Here is a 23,484-nt window from a genome sequence, read left to right as displayed (position 1 = left end):
GATTCTATGCAAGTCATTTAACTCCTGTCTGCATCTAAGAAATGACAAACTCCATAGACATTTAGTCAGAAATGACTAAACAACTGAACAACAGCAAAGTACAGTATTGTGGACTAGATTTAAGTCAGAACATAAGTTCAAATCCTATCAAATTCAACTAGGTGGCACAGTGAGTAGAACACCAGGCCTGAAGTCAGGAGGACCTGAGTTCAAATCTGACTTCAGACACTTAACACTTCCTAGCAGTGTGACTCTGGGCAAGTCACTTAATCCCAATTGCCTCAGAAAAAAAAAAAGAAAGAAAGAAAGAAAAGAAAATTATTGTTATTGTGTGATCCTGGAAAATTCAAATAATTGCCCCATGCTTCATTTTTTAAATAAAATATTTCTTTAATAGTATTTTATTTTTCCAAATACATGCAAAGATAGTTTTCAACATTTAATCTTGCAAAATATTATGTTCCAAAATTTTCTCCCTCTGTTCCTACCTCCCCCTCCCCAAGACAGCAAGCTATCTGAAATAGGTTAAACATGTGCAATTCTTCTAAACACATTTCCATATCCATCATGCTGTGCAAGAAAAATCAGATCAAAAGGGAAAAAGATGAAAAAAAAAAAAAAACACAACAAAAACATAAAAATGTTAGGCTTTGATCCACATTCAGTTTTCATAATTCTCTCTCTTTGGATGTGGATGGCACTTTCCATCAAAAGTCTTCTAGAATTCATGCCTCATTTTCCTTACCAGTAACATAATATTAAATTTGATAATATCTAATGCCTTTTTCATTTCTAAATTTATGATCTTCTGTCCTTTGTCCATTTGTGGTGCCCATGTATATGAAAGAAGGGAAAAGAGAGAAAAGCAGAGGGATAAAGCAAAAGATAAATAGAAGAGTGTGTGAGAGACAGAAAGACAAAAATAGAGAGACAGAGGAAAACCTTTAGGTTAAGATTTTGTATCATTCTGAAAGACAATATCATTCAATTGAAATGTGAAACAGAGATCATGGAAACATTCAGCAGAAAGCCAGAAGGAAAGCTTCAGCAGTGGGATCTCAGTGTGTAGATCCATTACATTGTTTATAATATGTAATATAAACTTGGAAGCAGAAGACTCAGCTTTGAGTCCCAGAACCATGGTTTACTAGTTATATGAGCACTGGTAAAATAATTTTCTTTTTTATACCCTTTCATTATTTCTGGAAAATGAAGAAATAATACCTGTTTGCTTATTCTACATGATTTTGGGGATGATAAAATGAAACCATGGGTGAAAGAATCTGGTAATTTGTGAAGTACTTCAAATGCAGTAGAATGATGTGGAGGATGAAATCAGGACTTATGAGATGAAATGATATGTTTTGTCTCTGAAAACATCTCCCTTTGGAAGGTAAAGATATGACTTTACTCTTAGAATCATAAATTGAAGACTCTTAAGGAGCACTTGGTCATCTAACCTCTCATTAGATGAGGAAACTGAGGCTTAAAAAAGGAAACTTGTTCAAAGTCATTCAGGTATTAAGTCATAGAGCCAGGGTTCTATCAATTTTCTGGTACTATGTTCAGTGCTTTTTCTATCTCATATGTTAATGGTGACATCAAAGATATCTGCTTGATGGGGTGTTTGGATTACTCTTGGACTGTTAAACCATTGATATGTTATTGAAGATGACTGGTTCAGTGATGACTTTTTTAGATTTGTCTTGATTCCTTGGACCCAGACCAAGAATTGGCCAAAGACAGAAAAAGAGAGGTTTTCCTTTCTGTCTTCCCCCTTATTCAGCTTCCTTTTTTATTATCTCCTCCTCCGTTAGATTATAAGCTTCTTGAAGGCAGGAACTTTCTTTTTCTAAGTGTATACTCAATACTCAGCACAATATCTAGTACATAGTAGGTATTTAATAAATAATTACTATATTATTGTATTATACATGGAATCCCTCGGCCCCAAAGAAAGAAGGCAAGACACAAAGACACACAGAGTCATACAATTATTAGTAGGCAATCTGCTTCTACTTTTAGTATTACATCACATTCTACAAAGGACTGGTATAGTCTACCGGACTTAGAGTGTTATCTCCAGATTTGGGGTCTCCATCAAGGGAATTTTGCTAGAGATTTAATTTCCTTCCCTTTGGAGATTATTAGTAGATGCCAAGGTCCAAGTCTGCACCTTTATGTCTGGACTATTCTTCTTATATTTCTCTCCTGAAGTCTTGGTTTGAGGACTTTGTAGAAATTCAATTCTTTCCATGAATCAAGGCAGCCCCTTTGCCTAGGAAGCTAGATCCAGAGTTTGAAGTAGAACTTCCTCTCTTCTCTCTTAACAAACTGAAGCCAGGAGTACCTATTTTTTCTAGTTGTCTCTAGTTTCTCACATATTTCTGGGGTCAAATAGTTGCCTTGTGAGTAGGCAATTTGGTGAGACAGACTTATCTTTTATAAGGACTTTAGTCTGATTTTGGCTTATCTTTACTTCTTCCAAGATTTGCTTGCTCTATTTTATAGGCCCAAAACTAATGATATGATTCTGATCTCTAATTACTTGAATCAATCAATTATCTACAAGTGGGCTATCAATAGTTCAAGGGACTTTTTCACATTAAGTAAAATGTCTTTAATCATATTGTAATATCATTCGGGATGTTTCCACCTTCTAGAGGAAGTTGTTTTTAAAGATGTGATGTTTAATTTTATTAATCCTCATAAGGTTCCTGTAGGTCACACTGTCTATAATAATACTCAAGTGGCAAAAGCAAAAAATGTGTTCCAGTATTAAAGAAAGATTATTAGGAGATTGTTATTATTGTTATTATCCATTAATTCTAGAAAGCACAAAGACTCAGTTTGAATCAGTAGGACTTTAATTCAGGATCATTCCTTTACAAAGGGAGATCTCAGCTTCATCAACCCACACATTCTTCCACCCTCAACCCTTCCTCCCCCCATGGTAGCTCAAACTACACTTAAATCTAAAGTTCTTGCAAATATCCAGGTTCTTGCCAAGGTATAAAATTTATTATTCAACTATCTTCCCTCCTTTTGTAGGCACATCAAGATCTTCTCATCAGTTACCAAAGTATGAATTTGTGAATTCAACATAGTCATAGCCAGCAGTACGACCACGAGAATCTGTATAGGGCTGCATCCGTGAGGCACAGAATTGTACCTGCTCTGGAGTGAGGGCCTGGAAGACAGAAAGCTTTGGTGATAAGCATCTTAAGGAAAATTGTTATTTCAATTGCTAAGCCCACTGATGGAAAGAGCAATAGATGTAGGGAATAGCTCTATTTCCCCCTTAACTAACCTCTCCCACCAACTTTATACATATATATTAAGATGGCTTTGAAATTACTAGAGCTCACCTCATCCAAGAAGTCTTTCTTGATAAACCCCCAAGTAGCTTCACTGGAAGTTACTTAACTTCCTTACATGGATCAAGAAACTGAGCGCTATTCAAGACAGTCCTTTTGCTTTAGAAAGCTAGAAAACTAGATCCAGGGTTTGAAATAGAACCTCCTCTCTTCACTCTTAACAAACTGAAGCCAGGAGTATTTATTTTTGCACAGTTGTCTCTAGCTTCTTACATATTTTTGGGCTCAAATGGCTGCCTTGAGAGTAGACAATTTGGTCAGACAGGCTTACCTTCTGCTAAGGACTTTAGTCTGATTTCGGCTTATCTTTAGTTCTTCCAAGATTTCTTATTTTTGGCACATTGGCTTGCTCTGTTTTATAGGCTCAAAACCAAGGTTATGATTCTGCTCTCTAATTACTTGACTCAATCAATTATGCATTAATGCATTAATCTGTAGACTATTCCTTTGCTTTTATTTTTTGAGCATCTGTAATTGCCTCTATGTCTCTCCATTCAGATAAGAAGCAACCAAAGAGTCAAAGTCATGACTTCCTGATTCTCATCCTTCTCTCTCCTCCTCTTCCCCACTCCAAACCTAGGTAGAATAAGTTTTGTGGGTGCCTTTCTTCCAAAATCTTCATGCTAATCCCTCTATTCTCTTCTTTTTCCTGAATTAATAAAGACCATCACCCTTAGGGGAAAAAGTCCAGAATATTCATTCCACATAGACTCTCAGGTCTTCCACCCACCTTTCCAATGGTTATGTATGGGGACCTCTATCTTTGGAACACGCATGGCTGTTCAAACCACTTGGATAAGTAGGGAACCACAACTGTAATCCCACTGGTAAAATACAGGATTTCCAAGGCTAATCTTCTCCCTGCTTTTGCATTCCAAAGTCCCTGGGGCCTTACAATCAGATTTGGCTTTGCCATTGCTCTCATGTGACTTGCCTCATTAGGCCTTGAGAATTCCTGGGCATTCAAGGTCTTTGCATCTACTCTGTAGTGAAACTATCTAATATTTGTTGTCTCTATAATTAGAATGTGGGCTTCATGAATCCAGTGACTATACCATTTTTTGATATGTAAACTTAGAGCCTCTCACTGTGCTTGACTTATAACAAGCACCCATGCTTTTTTTTTTTTTTTTTTTTTTTTAATCTAGTCATTTATTTTATACTTCTGGATATCTGCTCAGTGCTCAAGCTAGGATTCTTATTAGAGGGAAGAGAGCATAGAGGAAAAAGTATTTAGGATCTGTGCAGAAATGACTAAAGAAGTCATAAAGAAGTACTTAAGCAACATAGGGATCAGGACTGACCATAATGGTGCATTTGGAAGTCACTGACCTGATTAGGGGTCTAGAATTTGGGTGAATCCTCACCAAACAAACAAACAAAAATAGAGGAAGCCTTTTCAATATAGGAAGGAGAGGGGGGAAAAATTTCACAGGAGGACTGGCCTATGGAAAGACACAGAAGCAACAACCAATTTAAATGCAGGGTGTGGGAAAATGGTTAAATTTGCAGCATAAGAATTGGTTATAGGGTTGAAAGATTTTAATTCAAATTCTGGCTCCCTGGTCCTGATACTATTTATTTAGATTTTTCGAGTAGATGAGAGAGGAGATTCCTTGCCTCAATTGTGGCCTCAATCAGACTGAAAATTGTTGAAGACTTTAATTTTAAAAGGCCAGCATCTCCCACTGCATCCAGGGTCATCTCCAGGGATCCTGATCTATATCTGGCCACTGGACTCAGATGGTTCTGGAGGGGAAAGTCAAGTGGGTGACCTTGCATAGCCCTCTCTCACTTAATCCAATTCACTTGCACATTATGACATCACTTCCCTCACGTCATGGTCCTCTTACAAACAACAACAACAATAACAATGACCTTGGGCAAGTAGAACTCTGTGCACATCATTTTAGTTTTCTTAGGTTTTGGTTTCCTCATCTACAAAATGAGGAATTCGGTGATTGGAGAACCATTCTAATTAAATCTTTGGAGAGTATATAGTGAACGTAGATATTACTAATAATAAAGATTAGTAGAATTAATTAATAAAGATAATGGAGTCCAGTTTGAAGGTGAAGGGGGAAAATCTTTAAAATAAACACAGAAAGGTTCAGATCTTTTGAAAGTATACAACTATCATAATTGATCACAAAAACTATTATAATTAAATAATAAAGGGAATGGAATCTAATTTGCAGAAATGGGGAGGAGGAAGTTCTTTAAAGTAAATGCAGAAAGTTGCAGATTTTTTGAGAACTCACTGATCACAAAGATTAGTATAATTAAGTAATAAGGGAATGAGGTTTAATTAGGGGAAAATCCGTGAAGAAAATGTAGAAGCATTCAATTTGATATGGCAGTCAAAAGAAAACTACTTTTGCTCTTGGGTGGGAGAAGCAAATAATCTAATGTTGGTTCCCAGGACAATAGATTTAAAATGGAAGAGATTTTAGAGATCGTCTAGTTATCCAACCCCCTCATTTAATGGATGAAGAAACTGAGGCCCAGGGAAATAAATGATTTGCCCAAGTTGTATGCTCACAGGATTGAACATATGCAGGAGTATACTTGAATCTGCTTGTACCAGCTCAGGAAAGTAAACTTAAACATTCAGTACAAAAATTTATATATCAGAAATCAGCAAAAACTATAAATCAGGGTTTGATTTATCATTTTGCTAATTATCTAGATTTAAGTGATAAAGACAAGGCAAAAGGGGCAGATTGAAATGGATTCCCTTAAAGTTGAAAGTGCATATAAGTATAAAAGCTAGATATGTTCCTTCCAAATCTAAAACTCCATCCATGTGTAGGATGACCCTGTAGAAGAAGCCAAAGACTAATAAACAAATAAGCTTGCTAGTTCTAGCAAGAGACAGTTAAGATTTATATTCAGATGCTATGGGAGGAAGGCAGGTGCAAAAATGAAGAAGGGATAGGATGCAGAGTCTGACCTGTTTCAAGTCATCCTTTGTGATGTAAGCTTTGCCCTCACCCAGGGCCCGGAAGCCATACTCAATTTCCTCGCTGGACTTAATGTTCTCTGACTCCTTGTCAATCAAGAATGAGGTATATTCATCCAGTGAGATATAGCCCTTCCTGGGGGAGAGGGATCAGAAGCAAATAATTTAGCAGTTATGTCCTTTCTTAGGAGAAAAAACTCACATTCAAGTTCAAAAAGCATGGATTGAAACACTTTTGTCTGGGTTTTCATGGGTACTGGAGAAAAAAGTTGGCCTAAAATATGAAAATAATCTTTATATTTCAAAGGTTGTGACCTATATCTTGGCCTTTGACTTTTGATTATGTTTGCTTCTTTGGAGGCCACTGACTCATTGATTGTCTTTAAAATGAGGATATCAGATGACCATCTCAGGTCTTTTCCAGCAGAAATACCTTTCTGCTGGCCCTTTTAAAATTCTGTTTGACAACTATATCTTTAATCCCATTCACTAAATCTATAATATGTCTCTCTTCCTTCATAAATTTTAGACAGATCTTTTCCCACTACTGTGGCTTCCTGAATGTCACTCCATAGAAATTCTCACATTTCTAATTATGCTTCTGAATCTATTCTCATATAGGGCCAGAGAATCATCTATTCTCCTCCTTTTACTCCCTTTAAAGAACTAAACACAGTTCATTACGAAAGTCATATTTAATAATTATGAACAGACTTATTAATCTTATAGATGGCATCAACTTAATCTCCTTCTGCTAGTCCTTCTACTTGCCACTCCATTTTTCTTTCTTTTTAAAAATTATTTTATTTTTAATTTATGGAACAAAACAAGCACTTCTATAATATAGTATAATTTTAAAAAAAGATAAATGTATTTTTCACATTCTTCCTCTCTCCTACAATTGTCCACCATAATCTCTTCTTTTTCCTATTTTTCCTATCACCTCCTCCATGTTCATTTCTATTATGGTGATTAATATTGGGAATCTTGAATATATATCCTGACACCCTAGCTGGACCAGGAGACACAGAGTCAACTAACATATTAGTACTTTCTTTTATCCTCTCTATTTATAGGAGAAACCCAGTGAATAAGTAAAGAATCTGTTCTTTCATGCTTTTTGAGAACCTTCTTACTCCTAATTTGCAATTGCTGTCTTCATTTCCATCCTTTTCATACTTCTTACCTTTCAGGATCCACAGCATCCAGGAACTTTTCAAACTTGGGCTCAGGTTCCCCTTCTTCCACCATGGGCAAATAGTAATTGAGGCCTCTGAGGCAGGACCTAAATTCTTTGTGGCTCAGTCGTCTAGTCAAAGTCTCATCAAAGTGTCTAGATGAGAAAATATTGAACACTGATATTTCTTCATGGATCAGCATCAAAAAGTCAGTCAGTCAACAATAATTCATTAATCGCTTATTAAGTGCCAAGCACAGTGTTAAGTTTTTTTTTTTTTTTTTAAATAAAAGCAAAACCCAATTCCTACCCCGACAGAGAGTTCATTATAATGTGAGAGACAACTTGTAAATAATACAGAGCAGGTACAAGTTAATCTGAAAGAGTCCATTTCTTTTTTCTTCTAATCACTGTATACTCCAAATCTTGTGGATACTCACCTTCTTATACAGGAGTATATTTGAGTCTGCATGTACCAGCTCAGGAAAGTAAACTTAAATATTCAGCTCAAGAATTTATATATCAGAAATCAGCAAAAACAATAAATCAAGGCTTGATTTATCATTTTGCTAATTGTCTAGATTTAAATGATAAAAACAATGTAAAAGGAGCAGATTCAATTTGAAAGTGTACTCTGTGTTTTCCTAGAGAATCAGTTGTTAAATATTTGCCAGCACATCACTGGTATCATACTTACTGATAGGTTGTATTAAATTCCTTTAGTGTCTCCTCACTCACACCAATCATGTCCCTGTAAAGAATAATCATAACATCGCATACTTTGTCACATATGCCTCCTAGCTCAATCAGTTCCCACTAAAAGAGACTGTATCCTCATCTGCTAATATCAGTTCACTTGTGATTGAAATGGATTCCCTTAAGAACGGCCCATGGGCCATGAAACAAAAATTGGAAAGCTATCAGTGCCTTGTGGCATACTCAGCTGGTGACTATTTATAACTCTATAGTGGAAAAACCAAAGAGTGTTCAGAGAAACTGAAATTGAAAAAAGCTTCCTATCTGGTAGAGTAACCATACCCATAGGTTATAGAAAGGATAGAATCTTGAATATGGAGAGGCCTTTTAATCCAGTCTTTCATTGTTATTTCTTAGTCTTCCAGAAATAGGAATTTCCTGACTGACTTCATTTCAATTTTACTGGGGAGTAGGAGAGCAGATTAGCCAACAAACATTTATTAAATATTTACTATATGATTATTGGCTATGTATAGAAAGGGCTAACTGCTACAGCGCTTGAGACCCATTTTGGCTTCAAGGAGGTAAGTCAGAAAGACCTTACACCTGAACTTAAGGAAACAAAAGTTAAGAATATAAGGAACTTGAGAGAAGTTTCAGGCCAGGGACAAATACTATCCCAAATCATTCAGTTTCACTTGAAAATAAATTTTATGTGTGTATGAAGTGGGTAATGTATTTTGAAGGGCATCCTGACATTAAATTGAATAATGAACTTGAAACCAGGAATCCACATCCAACACATATTAGATGCATGACCAGGGGCAGGTTATCTAACTTTTGTAAGCCTTACTTTCTCTTCTCTAAAATGAGCATACTAATACTTATCAAACATAGTTAATGCTAAAGTGAAGCTCTAATGAGATAACATATACATTTTGAAAACTTTAAAGTTCAATTTACATTTCATATTATTATTATTATTATAGTTAGAATATATAAGTAATCATAAAATGCTCAATAGAAAAAATTCTATTGAGAAGGTAGTACCAGTAGCCTCTAAGCACAAGTCTTTGCTACCTACCCTACATGACAAATTCCATGACAAGTTGTGCTTTTGCCCCCAAATTCTCACTAATACATCTAGAACTCTCACCTCTCTAAGTCTAGTCAGTCTGGAAGGTTCCCAGATTTCCCAAGGACCAAAGTACCTGATCTGGATCTGCTCCTCAAGATTGTGCTGTCTCCTCATTCCTAGCTGGTGGAGCTGGTCCCACTGCTGGGCTAAGCCAATAGTGCTGTACTTGATATCCAGGATCAGAGCATCCTCCATGGTATCCCCCAGGTCCTCAATCTTGCTCAACTGACGCTTCATTACTTGAATTTCTTTCTGTTTCCGCTGGAGAGGAAGAGAAATGGAGAAAGATTAAAGTTGATCAATGAAATGACAGCAAATTAGATGGATGTATCTACTGGAGTACCTTAACCCTGTTCAGTTCTTCAGCCTAGATTGATGGACATAGAGCCTACCTTGGAGCCAAATCCTGCTTCTGTGTGAATCTAGGCAAATCACTTACCCGCGTAGTGTTCTAGGCAACTTTCTAATTCTATAGGTTTTTGTTCAGTCATTTTTACTTGTGTCTGACTCTTCTTGATCTCATTTGGGATTTTCTTGGCAAATATAGTAGAGTAGTTTGCTATTTCTTTCTCCAGATGAGGAACTGAGGGTTAAGTGACTTGCCCAGGGTCACACATCTAGTAATGTCTGAATCTGGATTTGGAATCAGATGTCTTTGACTCCAGGCTTAAAGCTCTATCCACTGTGTCATCCATCTACCTAGTGGGAGGGTGCTAGATGGTCTCTGGAGTCTCTTGCAAATCTAAGTTTATGATATAATAAAATAACAATAAATTTAAATTCCAGCATTTTTATTTGTAAACACCTTTACTTTCTAAGAGTAAGAAGGAGACATTTTTTATATTTTGTGTTGAAAAAACAATCAAGGTTTTAACTAACAGCAAATTTAATATGGCTGCTTAAAAATTTTAAATGAAAAAAAAAAAAAAAACTTTTGTGACTTTACACAATATTAAGAAAAGGATAGTATCCAGAACAAAAGAGGTGGTATTCATAGTGTACTCTCCCTGGTCAGACTAATTGGCAATACCAGTTCTGGATGCTATATATTTAAAAGGACACAGTTCAGCTGGAGTATATTAACTGACCAGGATAGTGGAAGAAGTGGAGAATATAACATCTCAGCATTCATCAAAGATACTAGGTCTATTTAGACTGAAGAAGAGAATATTCAGAATGCACAGGACACCCAGTCATCAGGTATTTGTCAAAGGGCACAGTACCTGGCACATAGTGGTTCTTAATAAATGTTTATTGAATTCAATTGAGATGTCAATTTAGCCCCAAAAGGAAGAACTAAGAATAATAAATGGAAGCAGCCCATAGGTTAAAAGCCCACAGATTATTTTTATCTTGCTTTAAGGAAAAACTCTTAATAATTAGAACTATGGGAATTGAATGAACTATAGCAAACTTTTAATCACAGAGTTCTATGAACACTTAAAAGAAATGTGGTAGGGAAAATTCATTCTTCAAGTAAGAACTGGACCAGATGAATATAAAGATTCTTTCTAATTTTTATTCTGACAGTTATCTATGTCATGAATTGAGGGACAAGAGGGCAGAAAGGGTTCTGGCATATTCAGTTGATTGATGGTCCTCAATTATCTAAGATCTCCCATTTTTTCCATGAAAATTGAGAAAGAACATGCAGCTATAAACTAAAAGGAAAGTATGGTAGAGGGACATTCATGATGTATATCCTGTCAATTTCAAGATAACTGCCTACTGGTTACTGTCTAAACTCTCAGAAGACCTTCTCAACCACCCAGCAAGTTCTTTGAACTCCTCATCACTATCAGACCTGCTCTCCATCAGCATTTTCCTCCACCAAAACATATGAGAATTATGTGGCATTTTGATCTGCTCCAGCTAATTTTTCTCTCCATTTTTAAATAATTTATTGTATTATGCTACAATACATTGTAGAATGTATTGTAGTCTTCTTACAGCAACAAGGAAAGCAAAGTACAGAGAATGTGATATTGTTAGTCTCTCTCCTCACCTTGGAGTTCACTTTCATTTACTTTTATAGGGACAATTATTCTAATTATTGGAAGGAAACTTTGGCATTAGTAATCCAAAATGTAAAATTATCCCCAAAACATTCCATTTGGGTTTAGGAATATATTTTGTGATATTTTGCAACCATTAATATTTCTTAATTCTGATTACAGAGGGAAAAAAGCTATATATGATTGTATCTATATCTCTAACAAGACCTTAGCTTATATCTATCTATGTATATATATATATGTATATATATATATGTATATATATGTATCTATAACTATCTATCTATCTATCCATCTATCAGAATAAACATATACTCTTCACAATTACTACAAGGGGATGCCTTTTCCTCTGAAGATCTAGTAATAAAGAAGAGAAAAAAATTCTTTATGACATATTAGCTTGGGGGTCCAAAATTTTACAACATTATAATGGCTCTGGCTAGTGCTAAAATTGGTCTTCATTTTCTGGATATACGTTGACTGACAATGAGAGGGATATAGTGCTAGGTTCCATGAAGAAACAGTATGGGATTAAACATTTATACACAGTAAAGTATAGTGGAAATAGCAATTCTCTCAGAGACAGAAAAATTGAGGTTCAAATTCTGGCTGTGGCTACTTTGTGTCTTTGGGAGAATCCCACTTAAAGCCGCAGCTTCATTATCTGTAAAATGAAGTGGTTGAACTAGATAATTTCTCAAGATTGCACTTGAATCATCTTTTCAATGATTAATAGAACAATAGAGTTGTGAGATTTTCCACTTCAAATTTCACAGTGGTATCCTTTAAGTTACTTGCTGTTCCATAAACAAGACACTCATATTCTTGGCTCTGGGCAGTTCCTTCAGCTATTGCTCAAGATAGCATCCCCTAGCTGGTTTCCTTCAAGTCTCAACTGAAATCTCACCTTCTACAGGAAGCCATTCCCATTTTTTTTTTTTTTTTTTTTACCATTTGTTCAATTGTTTCAGTCATATATGATTCTTCATGACCCCATTTGGGGTTTTCTTGGCAAAGATACTGGAGTATCCTGCTATTTCTTTCTCCAAATTGGTTTACAGATGACAATCTGAGGTTAATAGGGGTTAAGTGACTTGTCCAGATTCACACAATCTTGTAAGTGTCTGTGGCCAGATTTGAATTTAGGAAGATGATTCTTCCTGATTCTAAGCCCTAGTGCTCTATCTACTATGACTCCTAGATGTCTTAATCTTTTCTAACCCCTCCTAATTCCAGCGCCTTCCCTCTATTGACTATTTCCTATTTATCCTATATATAGCTTGTTTATTATATATATTTGTTTGCAATTAGAATGAAATATCAGAGACTCAACTAGCTAATTAAAAAGAAAACGATTCAATTTTAAAAACAAAACAACAAAAAACCTTTGAGTCGTGTTGCTATTTTGGCCCAACCCACAACTAGACATAAGCTAGACATAGAATATCACATATTTTACAAGCAGTCATCCAGCCTCTGCTTGAAAATCTGCAAGAGGGGACTTATCACCCCCTGAGGTGGCCCATCCTACTTTGGGGTAATTCTAATTGTTAAAGTAGTTTTCAGCATTTTGGTTTAAATTGCTTGACATAAAGCCCAAATTGGTCTTTTTATCCACTGGAGGCTCCTAAGTTTTCCTTCTGGATCCAAATAGAACAAGTCTAATTTTTCCACCATGGGATGTTTGAATGAATATGTTGAAGGCAGCAGCTCATCCCTCTAAGCAGGGTTTTCTTGCTCTATGTGATTCAAGTGGCCACAGGCACTATAGGCACTTACTTTATTAGCTTCCAGCTGGGATTCCAGGGTTCCAGTTTCTTTGAGCAATGATCTAGTCAGAAAAAAACAGAGGAAAATGTAACAAATTATAGAGATTGACGGTGCCTGTGGAGTTCCACCTGCTCAAAGCCTTTCCATTTTTGTTTCTCCTCTTCTGCTCCCCATTGTTTCCTGAGTTATGCCTTACATATAAAACGATCTCCCACCTTACATCTTCCCTATGCCCCAATTATCCCTGAAAATTTTCATTTCCTAAGAAGCTTCCCTGGATTAATAAGAGGATGATTTTCCCTCTTGCTCAGCTTGCTCAGCCTAGGAAGGGGCTCCAAATCACTCTGTAACTTCTCATTCACCAATTCCTATTTTTATTCCGATACTACAGGTTACAACGAATGCCAACAGAAATTAAAATGGGCATCATAAGCATTGTTTTATTCTTTGTATTTATACCATTTATACCTACCTCAATGCCTGACACAAAATAGTTACCTGATAAATGCTTACTGATTGGTTGGTTGGCATTTAAAGCTCTTTACAATCTGGTTCCTTACTATCTAGTCTTTTAACACATTTTCCTCACAATACAATCCAGCCAATTTGTTTTCCTTTCACTTGACACCCTAGCTTCCATCTCTAAGCTTTTATTTTAGCTGCACTCTATGCCTGGAATGCTCTTCCTCCTCACTTCTTACTCCTTCTTGCTCTTAAGAATCTTCGGCTTCCTTTAAGAGTTAACTCAATCACCAACAAAAAAAAACCTAGTGATTAGTCCTTCCTTTATAAAGTTACTTTTTATCTAATGTTAATCATTAGGAATGAGGCTAAAGACTTTATGCAATTCTGCCTCACTTAAATCCAATTCAAGCACGAGTCATCATAACCTATCATGTCTGACTTTGGTCCTTTTCTAATGTGAAGGACAAACAACAATATAGCTTTGATGTATCCTTTTATGTCATTTAAAGTTCTCTCCCCCATTAAAACAGAAATCCTTTCAAAGCAGGGACTACTTTTGCTTTTTCTTTGAATTCTAGGGCTTATTATAGTGCTGTCACAAAGTAAATGTTTAATAAATGCCTGTTGATTGATTGATTCTCTTCATTCCCCAATCTGAAAGGTGTCCCTGGGATTATAACAATAGCTCAAATTTACATAAGAGTTTAATTTCATACAGGATCTTAATTCATAACAGCATTTGAATGGATTTGTGATCTCATTAGTGTAGGTACTCCCAGGAAAGCCTTTTCAATCTGTTTTATATATGCCCTCCTATAAATCTTCCATGGACTCTTGAGGGGGTTGGTAGAGATCTCTTTCTAGATGTTTTGATTACATGGGTACTTTATAGCATGTTAGGCTGCTCACCTCTTTTTCCTTTGACCAGTCCCCCTCTTTTTCTGGTGATAACATTTCTCTGATCATTTTTCTATACCATTTTTGTGGATGCAATTCATCATTTGTAATATGCTGCAGCCTATTTGCACTCACCACGCATCTCCCCATTACCCTTTGGGTGACCTGCAATTTCTATTCTCCAGAGCCTTTGGTATTCCCTGATTGCAACCAGAAAGCCATATCAGAAGAAATGCTTGTTTACAAGGTGAGATTTTGTTTTAGAGAGAAGCTCAAAGTCACTGAAAACACTGTACTTTTTCTTAAATTCTATTCAATCCACCATCTTCCTTCTGTATTCAATTCCAGTCTCAATTCATTGTCTATCTGCAGCATCTCTCCAGGATCTGTCTACTGATAAATTAGCTCTGTAGGCTGGGCTTACAAATGAATACAGTCTAGCCAGTAGGCACTCTTCAGTCACTTTATATATTTGCTCTCCACAATCCAGGAACAGAGAATAAGTGTCATAATTCACATTTTACAAATAAGGACATCTAGCCTCAAAGAAATCAAATATATTGCCGAAGGTCAAACATTTAATAGTGGAAATGGAACTAGAATAAAAGTTCTTTGTTTCTAAATCTAGAGTTCCTTCTATGCTATCATTTTGTCATTAGAAGGTAAGTGGAGAACATTGAGGATCAGAGCAGTTCCATTACTTTACCATGGTGATCGTGAAGAATTTTATAAGTTGGATGTTATGTTACATGTCTACCCATTTCTTTGCTTTTTTGTCTTTCATTTCCTCACTGATAAAATGGGATGGTGTGTTGTGGTGTGGTGTGGTGGATAGAGGACAAACCTTAATTCAGAAAAAAACTGAATTCAAATCCTGCCTTTGGCATTTTCTGTTTATATAACAATGCACAAACCATTTAATCTCTCTAGGCTGAAGGCAACTATTTAAAACTATTTTCTAATTTGTAAAATTAGGGTTATAAAGTAAATGATTCCTAAAACCCTTTCCAGTTCTGATTCTATTACTGTTACAGAGTAGTTTTTCATTAACAATGGAGAGAGTTTTCATACTAGAAGTCCCTCACATTGATGAAATCATAAATTGAGAACAAAAAAAGTGAATATAATGATTTTCCTTTGTCTTACAAGAATATCACAAGCATCAAATAAAATAATGTATATGCAGGGATTTGGTTTGGTTTGGTTTGGTTTAGTTTTGCTATAGAATTGTAAGCTTTCACTAATGTTAAAATTTCCTCACTATAGGCTGTACCCTTCTGACTTAATCAAAGATGAGGACTAAAATGCATGGGCACCAAGCAAGAACTGACAGGCTGACTACCTTATTCCTATTTGATTCCTTTCATACTCTTTCCCATATTAAATATAAAGTTTAATACAAACCCATCTAGGAAATAAGCTCTGGACAGGCAGGTTCCAGGAACAGGAGCCAGAAGGAATAAAGAAAGAAAGAAAAAAGTAGATCAGTCCAAGCTACTCAATACAAAGGCAACTTATTTGCCTGAATTTTCAATATTTTCAAGCTATGGCTCTGGTTTTATTGATTTGAAGAATCTCTTCATTGATCAAGATCATAGCCCTCAAATCTCTGGCACCAAAAATTAATCAGACTGCCAATTGTGGTATAGCCTCCTCATCTACCCCCAAATTTGCCTTTTGATAAAGCCCACTTCTGCAACAATGAACACTATCAGCTCCCATCCCAACAGATTCAAAGAACATCACAGTCTACCTTTAGCAAAACCTACCAGACTTTCTTTAGAACACCCAAGAAAAATATAAAAAGGCAAAGGCTATGGTTAAGCAATTTCCTTTATGCCTGTTATCTGATTTCCAAAGGCCTCTTCCTGATTACCTTCAGACCAGAATGGTCTTCTTGGCCTGGAATGGATAGGATCAATTAATTTGGTGCCTTTTTGAGCCACTTGATTTTGTCTTCAGAGCCTGGCATTGCTTTATGGTATAAGCTAAGAACGAACTCAATAATACAATGAGATTTATCTGAGGCTAAGGACTGTTCTAAGCTATTTCTCATCCACTTATCTGCCATGATTTAAAAAAACAAATAAACAAACAAAAAAAAAAAACGTCATTATTAGAAATCAATTCATTTGGCTAGAGCTATTGCCATCTCCAAACCCCACTCTTTTCAAAATAAGTGTCATCCAAGAAGGGTGACTTAAAAAGTCTCAGATAAGAAATCTATATAGACCCTAATTTTCCCATCTGTCAAATAAAAATGTTCCACTGGATGATTTTTAAAAACCTCCTAGCCCCCTCCCCCCCTCCACACACACACCCCTTTGTATAAGCAGTCACCACTAAACAATCATATTTTGCTGTAAATTAGCTAATCAGACATGTTCCTCTGTAGCAGCTACCTGAGACCAAGGTAATTTCTTGTAATTTATGAGTAATGAGAGAATGGGGGAGGTATAATTTCATGGCAACACCTCTGCATCTCTGTGAGATGCTACAATGACAACAATAAAAGCAGAAACAATATTATGAGGGAACAAGTTGTAGTCCCCAAACTACTTGGAACTTTTGCCTATATTTGGTCTCTTTTTCAGTCCTTCCCAAAAAGGAAATCAATGCCCATAGTGAGAAAAGAGAGAGAGGAGAATAGGGCTATCGATTTCCCTCTGGCAATGTGGTATTGTTTCCTACAGAATCTCCTATTTTGGAAAAATAGACTCTGGACTCCAAGGTTTCAGGGTGTGATGAATCCCTCCCCACTGGAAGTTGAGGGATCCAGATGAGACAAAGACCTGGTTTCCTGGATCCATTGGGAAAATACACTGGCATCTTGTTCAAACTCTTGGCACAATTCATGATTTTTCAGTTGTCTTTCTTCCTCTTTTTGCAGTTCCTCTTCTCGTTCCTACAGGCCCAAGTCAGAGAGTAAGGTAATAATAATTATATTAATAATTCTTTGGTAGTCCCCATTTAGACCAGTAAGTTACCAATCTATATCTCAAATAGGATCTCATTTTACAGTTAAGTGGTACAGTGGATAGAGTGGATAGGGCCTGGAGTAAGGAAGCCTCATCTTCTTCAGTTCAAATCTAGTCTCAGACACTTATTAGTTGTTTGAACCTGGGCAAGTCATTTAACCCTGTTTTTTCACCTGTAAAATGAGCTAGAGAAGAAAATGGCAAAGCACTCCAGCATCTTTGTCAAGAAAACCCCAACTGGGGTCACAAAATGTTGAATACAACTGAAATGACTGAACAATAAGAATAAAACCCATTAACATAAGGCCTTGCATATAACAATATAGGAAAAGGTGCTGGATTTGGGATTTCATTGATACAAGAAAATTCCATATTAATAAACTCTACTTCATCAATGCAGGTCAGTATCTTCCCCATAATCTATAATCATAAATCTGAAATCTGTAATTATAATCATGAAAATATATAATCATAATGTATAATCATAAAAAGTTACCTAGAGACTGCTAGGCAGCATAATGGATAGAGGGATAGCTTAAATCTGGCTTTGGACACTTACTAACTGAGTGACCCTGGGTAAGCCATTCAACCTCTATCTTCCTCCATTTCGTCAACTATAAAATGGGTATGATAATAGCACCCATCTCCCAGTTGTGGGAATCAAATGAAATATTTATAAAGCTCTTAGAACAGTGATTGGCACATAATATATGTTCATTTTAGAGAACTGAGACATTAAGAAATTTTAGGATGACAGTCAGCACGTACCATAGGGTAGAAGTGAACCCTTGTCTTCCTAACTTTGAAGCTCATTTTCTCTCTAACATGCTATGCTGTTTACACACACTGAGATCCTAATGATTATTCATTGAATTTATTCAATGAATGTTGCAGTTCAAAATTTTCCAAGAAGTCTTCTGAAACTTTTCTATTCCAATACTTCATTCTTTAAACAACTAATATAATACTTGATGAAGGAATTTGTATAAGTAGTCAATTCTAAGTTATCTATGCAAAAGGCCACAGCAAAGGCAATAATCCTCAATAATGGGTAATTTTGGATGAGTAGCAAGGAGACCCAGATTCTAATCTTGGTTTAGCTATGTTACCTTGGATACTTCATTATCTCTCTTGAGCCTAGCTCTTCTCAACTATAAAATTAAGATTAGTAGGTAGAATTAGTAGATGCAAAACACTTTATATATGCTAACTCATTTGATCCTTGCAATATCCCTGTGAAGCAGAGATGAGAAAATTGAGTCTAATAAAGATTAAATAACTAGTAAGTGTCTGAGGCAGGATTTAAATTCTAATCTTCTTGGTTTCAACTCCTTTGCCTTCTATCCACTGACCCACCTAACTGCCTAAAATTAAGTCATTAGACTAGATGATATTGATGATCTTGCCTAGTCCTATAATTCTATGATTTTATATTTATTAGACTTTGGAATTCTGCATAAAATCCTTTAGCAGAAGTAACTTGCATTTTAAAAACTAAGGTTAAACAGAGTTTTTATTTCTTGAGACAAATCAACCGATGGAACTGAGCAGAGATATGGTTCAAGGGTTTTCTGAGCAAAAGGGGAGATGGATTTTGTCCTAGACAGGTTTCAATTCAAATAATCTACATGAATTTGCATGATGATTAGCTAACTACATTTTTTTTGTAGATTCTGTATGTATGTGTGTGTGTATGTGTGCATGTGTATCTGTGCATGAGGTCCCCCTTTATCTACTTGTCAACAACCTAAGTTAAGTACAGAGGCTACTATTGTTATTTCTTAATAAGAATCTCAAACATTCCTGTTTACTGATTGTTACACTGAGTCATTGGATTGGCCAAGGGGACCTGTGCAGTCATCCTGAAGCATCAAGTCAACTCAGGGATGACTCAGAACTCCCTAAATATTTCTGTTATGGATCAAAGTCATTCCCAAATTCCAGTAATGAGTCAATTTGACTCTTCAAATGAATCAAATTGAAGAGAGAGTATTTGTTCTAGAACAGAAATTCTTAACTTGGGGTTTACTCAATTAAAAAATATATATGGTGACAATTGTTTCTATATAATTGGTTCCATTGTAATCCTATGCATTTTATTTTATAAATTTGAAAATATTATCTAGAAAAAGGATCATAAGCTATATCATACTTCCTCAAGAGTCCATATATTATGTGCCTGGAATGCTTTCCTTCCTTGCCCACATTTTGCAGGAAATCTTTCCCAGTACTCTGCCCTACCCCACTTGCAGTGTCTTTCCTCTAAGATTATATCCCATTCACACTGATATATCCTATAGGTGCATAGTTGTTTACATGTTGTTTTCCTCCCTTAAGTTGTTAGTTCCTTCTAAGAAAGCACTGAGCTTTTGCCTTTCTTTGAATTTCTAGAATAGCACAATTCAGAGCATACATTAAGTACTTGATAAATGCTGATTGATGATGAAGATGAAGATGATAATAATGGTAAGTCACAAAACTTTTAAGAACTATCATATGCTATTATGTCCACATTCTTCCTCCACTTTCATATTATATGGTTGAGGAGCTATAATTATTAGATTGTGAGTTTTCCCAATGCCTAACCTTCATCCCTCATGCTATATTATACGGCTGATTATTAACATTTTTTAATTTTATGTCCTCAGAGATGAGTATCCTTATTTAAAAATATTCCTAATACTAGAAAAGCATAATTAATTTATACCTCAGGCTTCTCTTTCCTAGAATTCATAATCCTAGTTTTTGCTTTTTTCTTTTCCCTTTTTCTATCCTTCATAGTTCTTGGAATTGTCTCTTGTCCTTGACTCCTAAGCTAAGCAAGAGTGGAATTGCAATAAATGGCTTACTATCCCTGATGTCAAGTTACTTAGTGGTGTCAATAGAATTAGATTGTTTTTGTCTTTTTCTCCCTTGACCTGAGAAAGCATTGAAGTTGTTTTCTAGAAATGTCTGATGATCCTTTGGATGGTGCTACCAGTGAATGCCTTCCTCAGCAAGTATGTAATTCTATGTGGCTCCTTATCAGAGGTTATTGCTATGAAAATGTAGTATGACATAAATCTTTCTCTGTATTTCCTTCCCAGATCCCCACATTCTTATACTTGATTTCAGTGACTTATGACTTCATCAGTAGTATTATTCACTCCACTAATGCTGATTACATCCATCCATCTTTGAGTAATCATATTCATAATTTTCTCTCTAGCATCCCAAATTCATCATCTGGCTGCCATCTTTCTGGTGATGAACCTTGTTGAATTAAGCCAGTTGAATATCATATGACAGACTCATAGTTTATCATTTGTCTCCTAATCAAAGCTTTTCCAATTAGGTAGGGCTTGCCAAATCTTGCATTCCACAGTCTTTGAGAAGCCAGGATCAACACCATCAATATCAAGCAATGGAGCAGGATGTTCATAGTCCTGAGAACATTATGGTCAAGGAGACCAGATGAAATATGGTGAAATTGAACACAAAAAGGTAGCCTTCAAGGCCAAAAGTTGTGGCAGAAGGACAGCTTATGAGGTAGGGGACCAAGTGCTCAGATTCAAATCCAGATATATACTAACTATGTGAAAATGGACAAATCACTTAACCTTTTGCTGTCTCATAAAATAAAGATAACAATACCACCCATCTTCCAAGATTCTTTTTAGGATAAATGAGATAATATATATATAAAGTGCTTTGCAAACTTTAAAGTACTACTTTTCCTTCTGGTTGTACTATTATTATTATTAATATAGAAGTGAGAGACAATGCTATCTGTTATGCCTGCTAATGCCATGTATATATTGGGAATGGGGTAAAAGAGGGGATGGGGTGACAAAGGGATCTTTGGGCATCTATGAGAATCTTATCTTCATTTTTAAACCTAAATTGGCAAATGGAACCCTTTGTATATGTACTAGCTATCTTTCTGAGTTAGTGCCCAACTATCCAGAATCCCAAATGATATATGGCTGTGATTATCTGTGACATAGGGATGATTTTGTAATGAAAGAGACAAATTCAGAGCTCAGTCTAACTTACTTATTTCATAGATAAGGAAACTAAGGCCTATAGAGCCTAAAAACATTTGCCCAAACTCATATATGGAATAAATATCAGATTTAGAAAAGAAAGGTATTTCTTTGATAACAAATCTAAAGCTCTTTTTATTGTTTCCCTTAGGACTATCCCCATGATACCTTGATGATGTTGGGCAGGTTCAACCAGATGCTTTCTAGAGCCTCCATTGTCAACCAAGTATATAGGCTGGAGTGCATATTTAAGGCTTTAATTTGCTGATCCAATTCTACCAAATGATCAAAGTCAGCTCGAGCTCCTGTGAGGGAGGCCAGAAAGACCTCGTGGTCCTTCTGAAGCTGCTGGATCTCTTCTAAGGAGAAACAATGTACAGGTTCAGAGAGATCCTCTTCTGCATTTTCACACCAGTTGTTGAAGGCTGAAGCCCTCTGAGCAAACTCTACGAACAACTCCTCAGCCTGGGGGGAGAGAGAGAGAGAGAGAGAGAGAGAGAAGAACACACCCTGCTTTATCATGCAATCATTCATTTTCCATGTTCTGGAGATAGAGACATTTATCAGAGACATCCTAATTGTTGCTCTTATATAAGTGCACAGGGACAACTAAGAATATTAGATGGATAGTACAGGGAACCAGATTTGAGTTAATATGTATAGAAAGAACAATTTTCTAAATATTCCAATTTTACTTTTGTCTTAACTTCCATCTCCTTCTGCCCTTGTTTCCTCTTTTTCTTATTAATGAGTTTTCCCCAGAACTTCCATGTGAGAAGATCCCTGAATAGCCACTGACTAGACTATCCTCCATAACTGACATGCTTTCTTGCCTAAACTCTACTTCTTGCCTTCCTTTAGAATTCAGTTCAATTTTGACTTGCATGAATCCATTCTCAATCTTCTTCACTGCTAGTGCCTTCTCACTATAATTACCTGCCAATTATTGTGTGTCTATATCTATAGCTATATCTATCTATCTATCATCTATCTATCTATCAATTGTTTGCATTTTGCCTCCTTGTTTAAAGAAACAAAGAAAGCAGGCTCCCCCCCTACCCCCCCCCCCTTTGCCTTGTATCTCCAGCAATCAATGCATATTTGTAGCACATGATAAATGTGAAATATACTCTGTTTAAGAAACATCAAAGATGAGAAAAGTAGGAAAAATATGTAAAGGAAGAGATTTATATTCATTGTCAAAATATGTAGGACTGAAACTGAGCCAAAAATGCAGAGAGTAGCTCCTCCTAGCATTCCTAAGATCAACACCAGTTCAAGCCTCTGAACTGGTTTTGGAGAAAGAGAATCCACAAATATTTGGAGTGTAACAAATTTCCAGAAGAAGACACTTTGGAAGGACCTCAGAAAAGGCATGTTTCAATCAGGCAGTGGGAGAAGCAGCTAAGTGCAGACACAGTGCAGAGAGCCAGGGCAGAGAGCCAAGCATCTAACACTAAGGAGTCTACTGCAAGGCTCTTAGGCTACTCTATCCTGGTTACAAGCCAATCATTCAGCAGATTAGCTGGCAGAAATCCAAAACAAATACGAAAGGCAAATAGTGAGCCTGCAAACCCCAGAAAAATGCATGACCTGGACACACCTACCTAGAACTGGAAGTCAGTCAGCAGCACCAGCCCCTGGGCAAACTAAAATGGCTGTTGCTTCTTTGATTAAGAGCAGACCTCAATATTAAAAAATAATAATAATAATAAGCAAAGAAGCAAAGATAACTCTGACTATGGACAGTTTTTATGGAGAAAGGGAAGAGCAGACTTCAAACCCTCAGAATTCTCCAGATGAAGTCCCAAAGGGTGATATGAATTGGTCCCCATTTTACAAGACTCATAGAAGAATTCAAAAAGGATCTTAAAAGAGAGTTAGAAGAAAAATGAGGAAAGGAAATGAGATCTTTGCAAGAGAGTTTGGAAAAGGAAAAACAGAAGTAATATGAAGAAAACTTTAAAAATAAATTTGATGAAAT

At 36.1% G+C, this 23,484-nt stretch overlaps 1 protein-coding gene across 1 annotated transcript in view; it reads right to left on the bottom strand.

Moving 5' to 3' along the window:
* Nucleotides 1-2,849: 2,849 nt before the first annotated feature.
* SPTA1 (spectrin alpha, erythrocytic 1) overlaps nucleotides 2,850-23,484 on the bottom strand; it is a 109,889-nt gene continuing 89,254 nt past the window's right edge. The window contains exons 44-52 of the mRNA XM_051993709.1: nucleotides 21,669-21,965; nucleotides 17,290-17,402; nucleotides 15,902-15,919; nucleotides 13,145-13,196; nucleotides 9,424-9,611; nucleotides 8,214-8,267; nucleotides 7,526-7,672; nucleotides 6,331-6,475; nucleotides 2,850-3,190 (exon numbers count right to left, since the gene is read on the bottom strand). Coding sequence (XP_051849669.1) covers nucleotides 3,071-3,190; nucleotides 6,331-6,475; nucleotides 7,526-7,672; nucleotides 8,214-8,267; nucleotides 9,424-9,611; nucleotides 13,145-13,196; nucleotides 15,902-15,919; nucleotides 17,290-17,402; nucleotides 21,669-21,965 — 1,134 coding nt within the window. The 3' untranslated portion in view covers nucleotides 2,850-3,070. The remainder of the gene's footprint in view (nucleotides 3,191-6,330; nucleotides 6,476-7,525; nucleotides 7,673-8,213; nucleotides 8,268-9,423; nucleotides 9,612-13,144; nucleotides 13,197-15,901; nucleotides 15,920-17,289; nucleotides 17,403-21,668; nucleotides 21,966-23,484) is intronic.

This window comes from Antechinus flavipes, chromosome 4 (assembly GCF_016432865.1).
Source record: "Antechinus flavipes isolate AdamAnt ecotype Samford, QLD, Australia chromosome 4, AdamAnt_v2, whole genome shotgun sequence".
NCBI lineage: Eukaryota > Metazoa > Chordata > Mammalia > Dasyuromorphia > Dasyuridae > Antechinus > Antechinus flavipes.
Note: the sequence above shows the minus strand (reverse complement) of the source record. Positions and strands in the feature narration are given on the sequence as shown.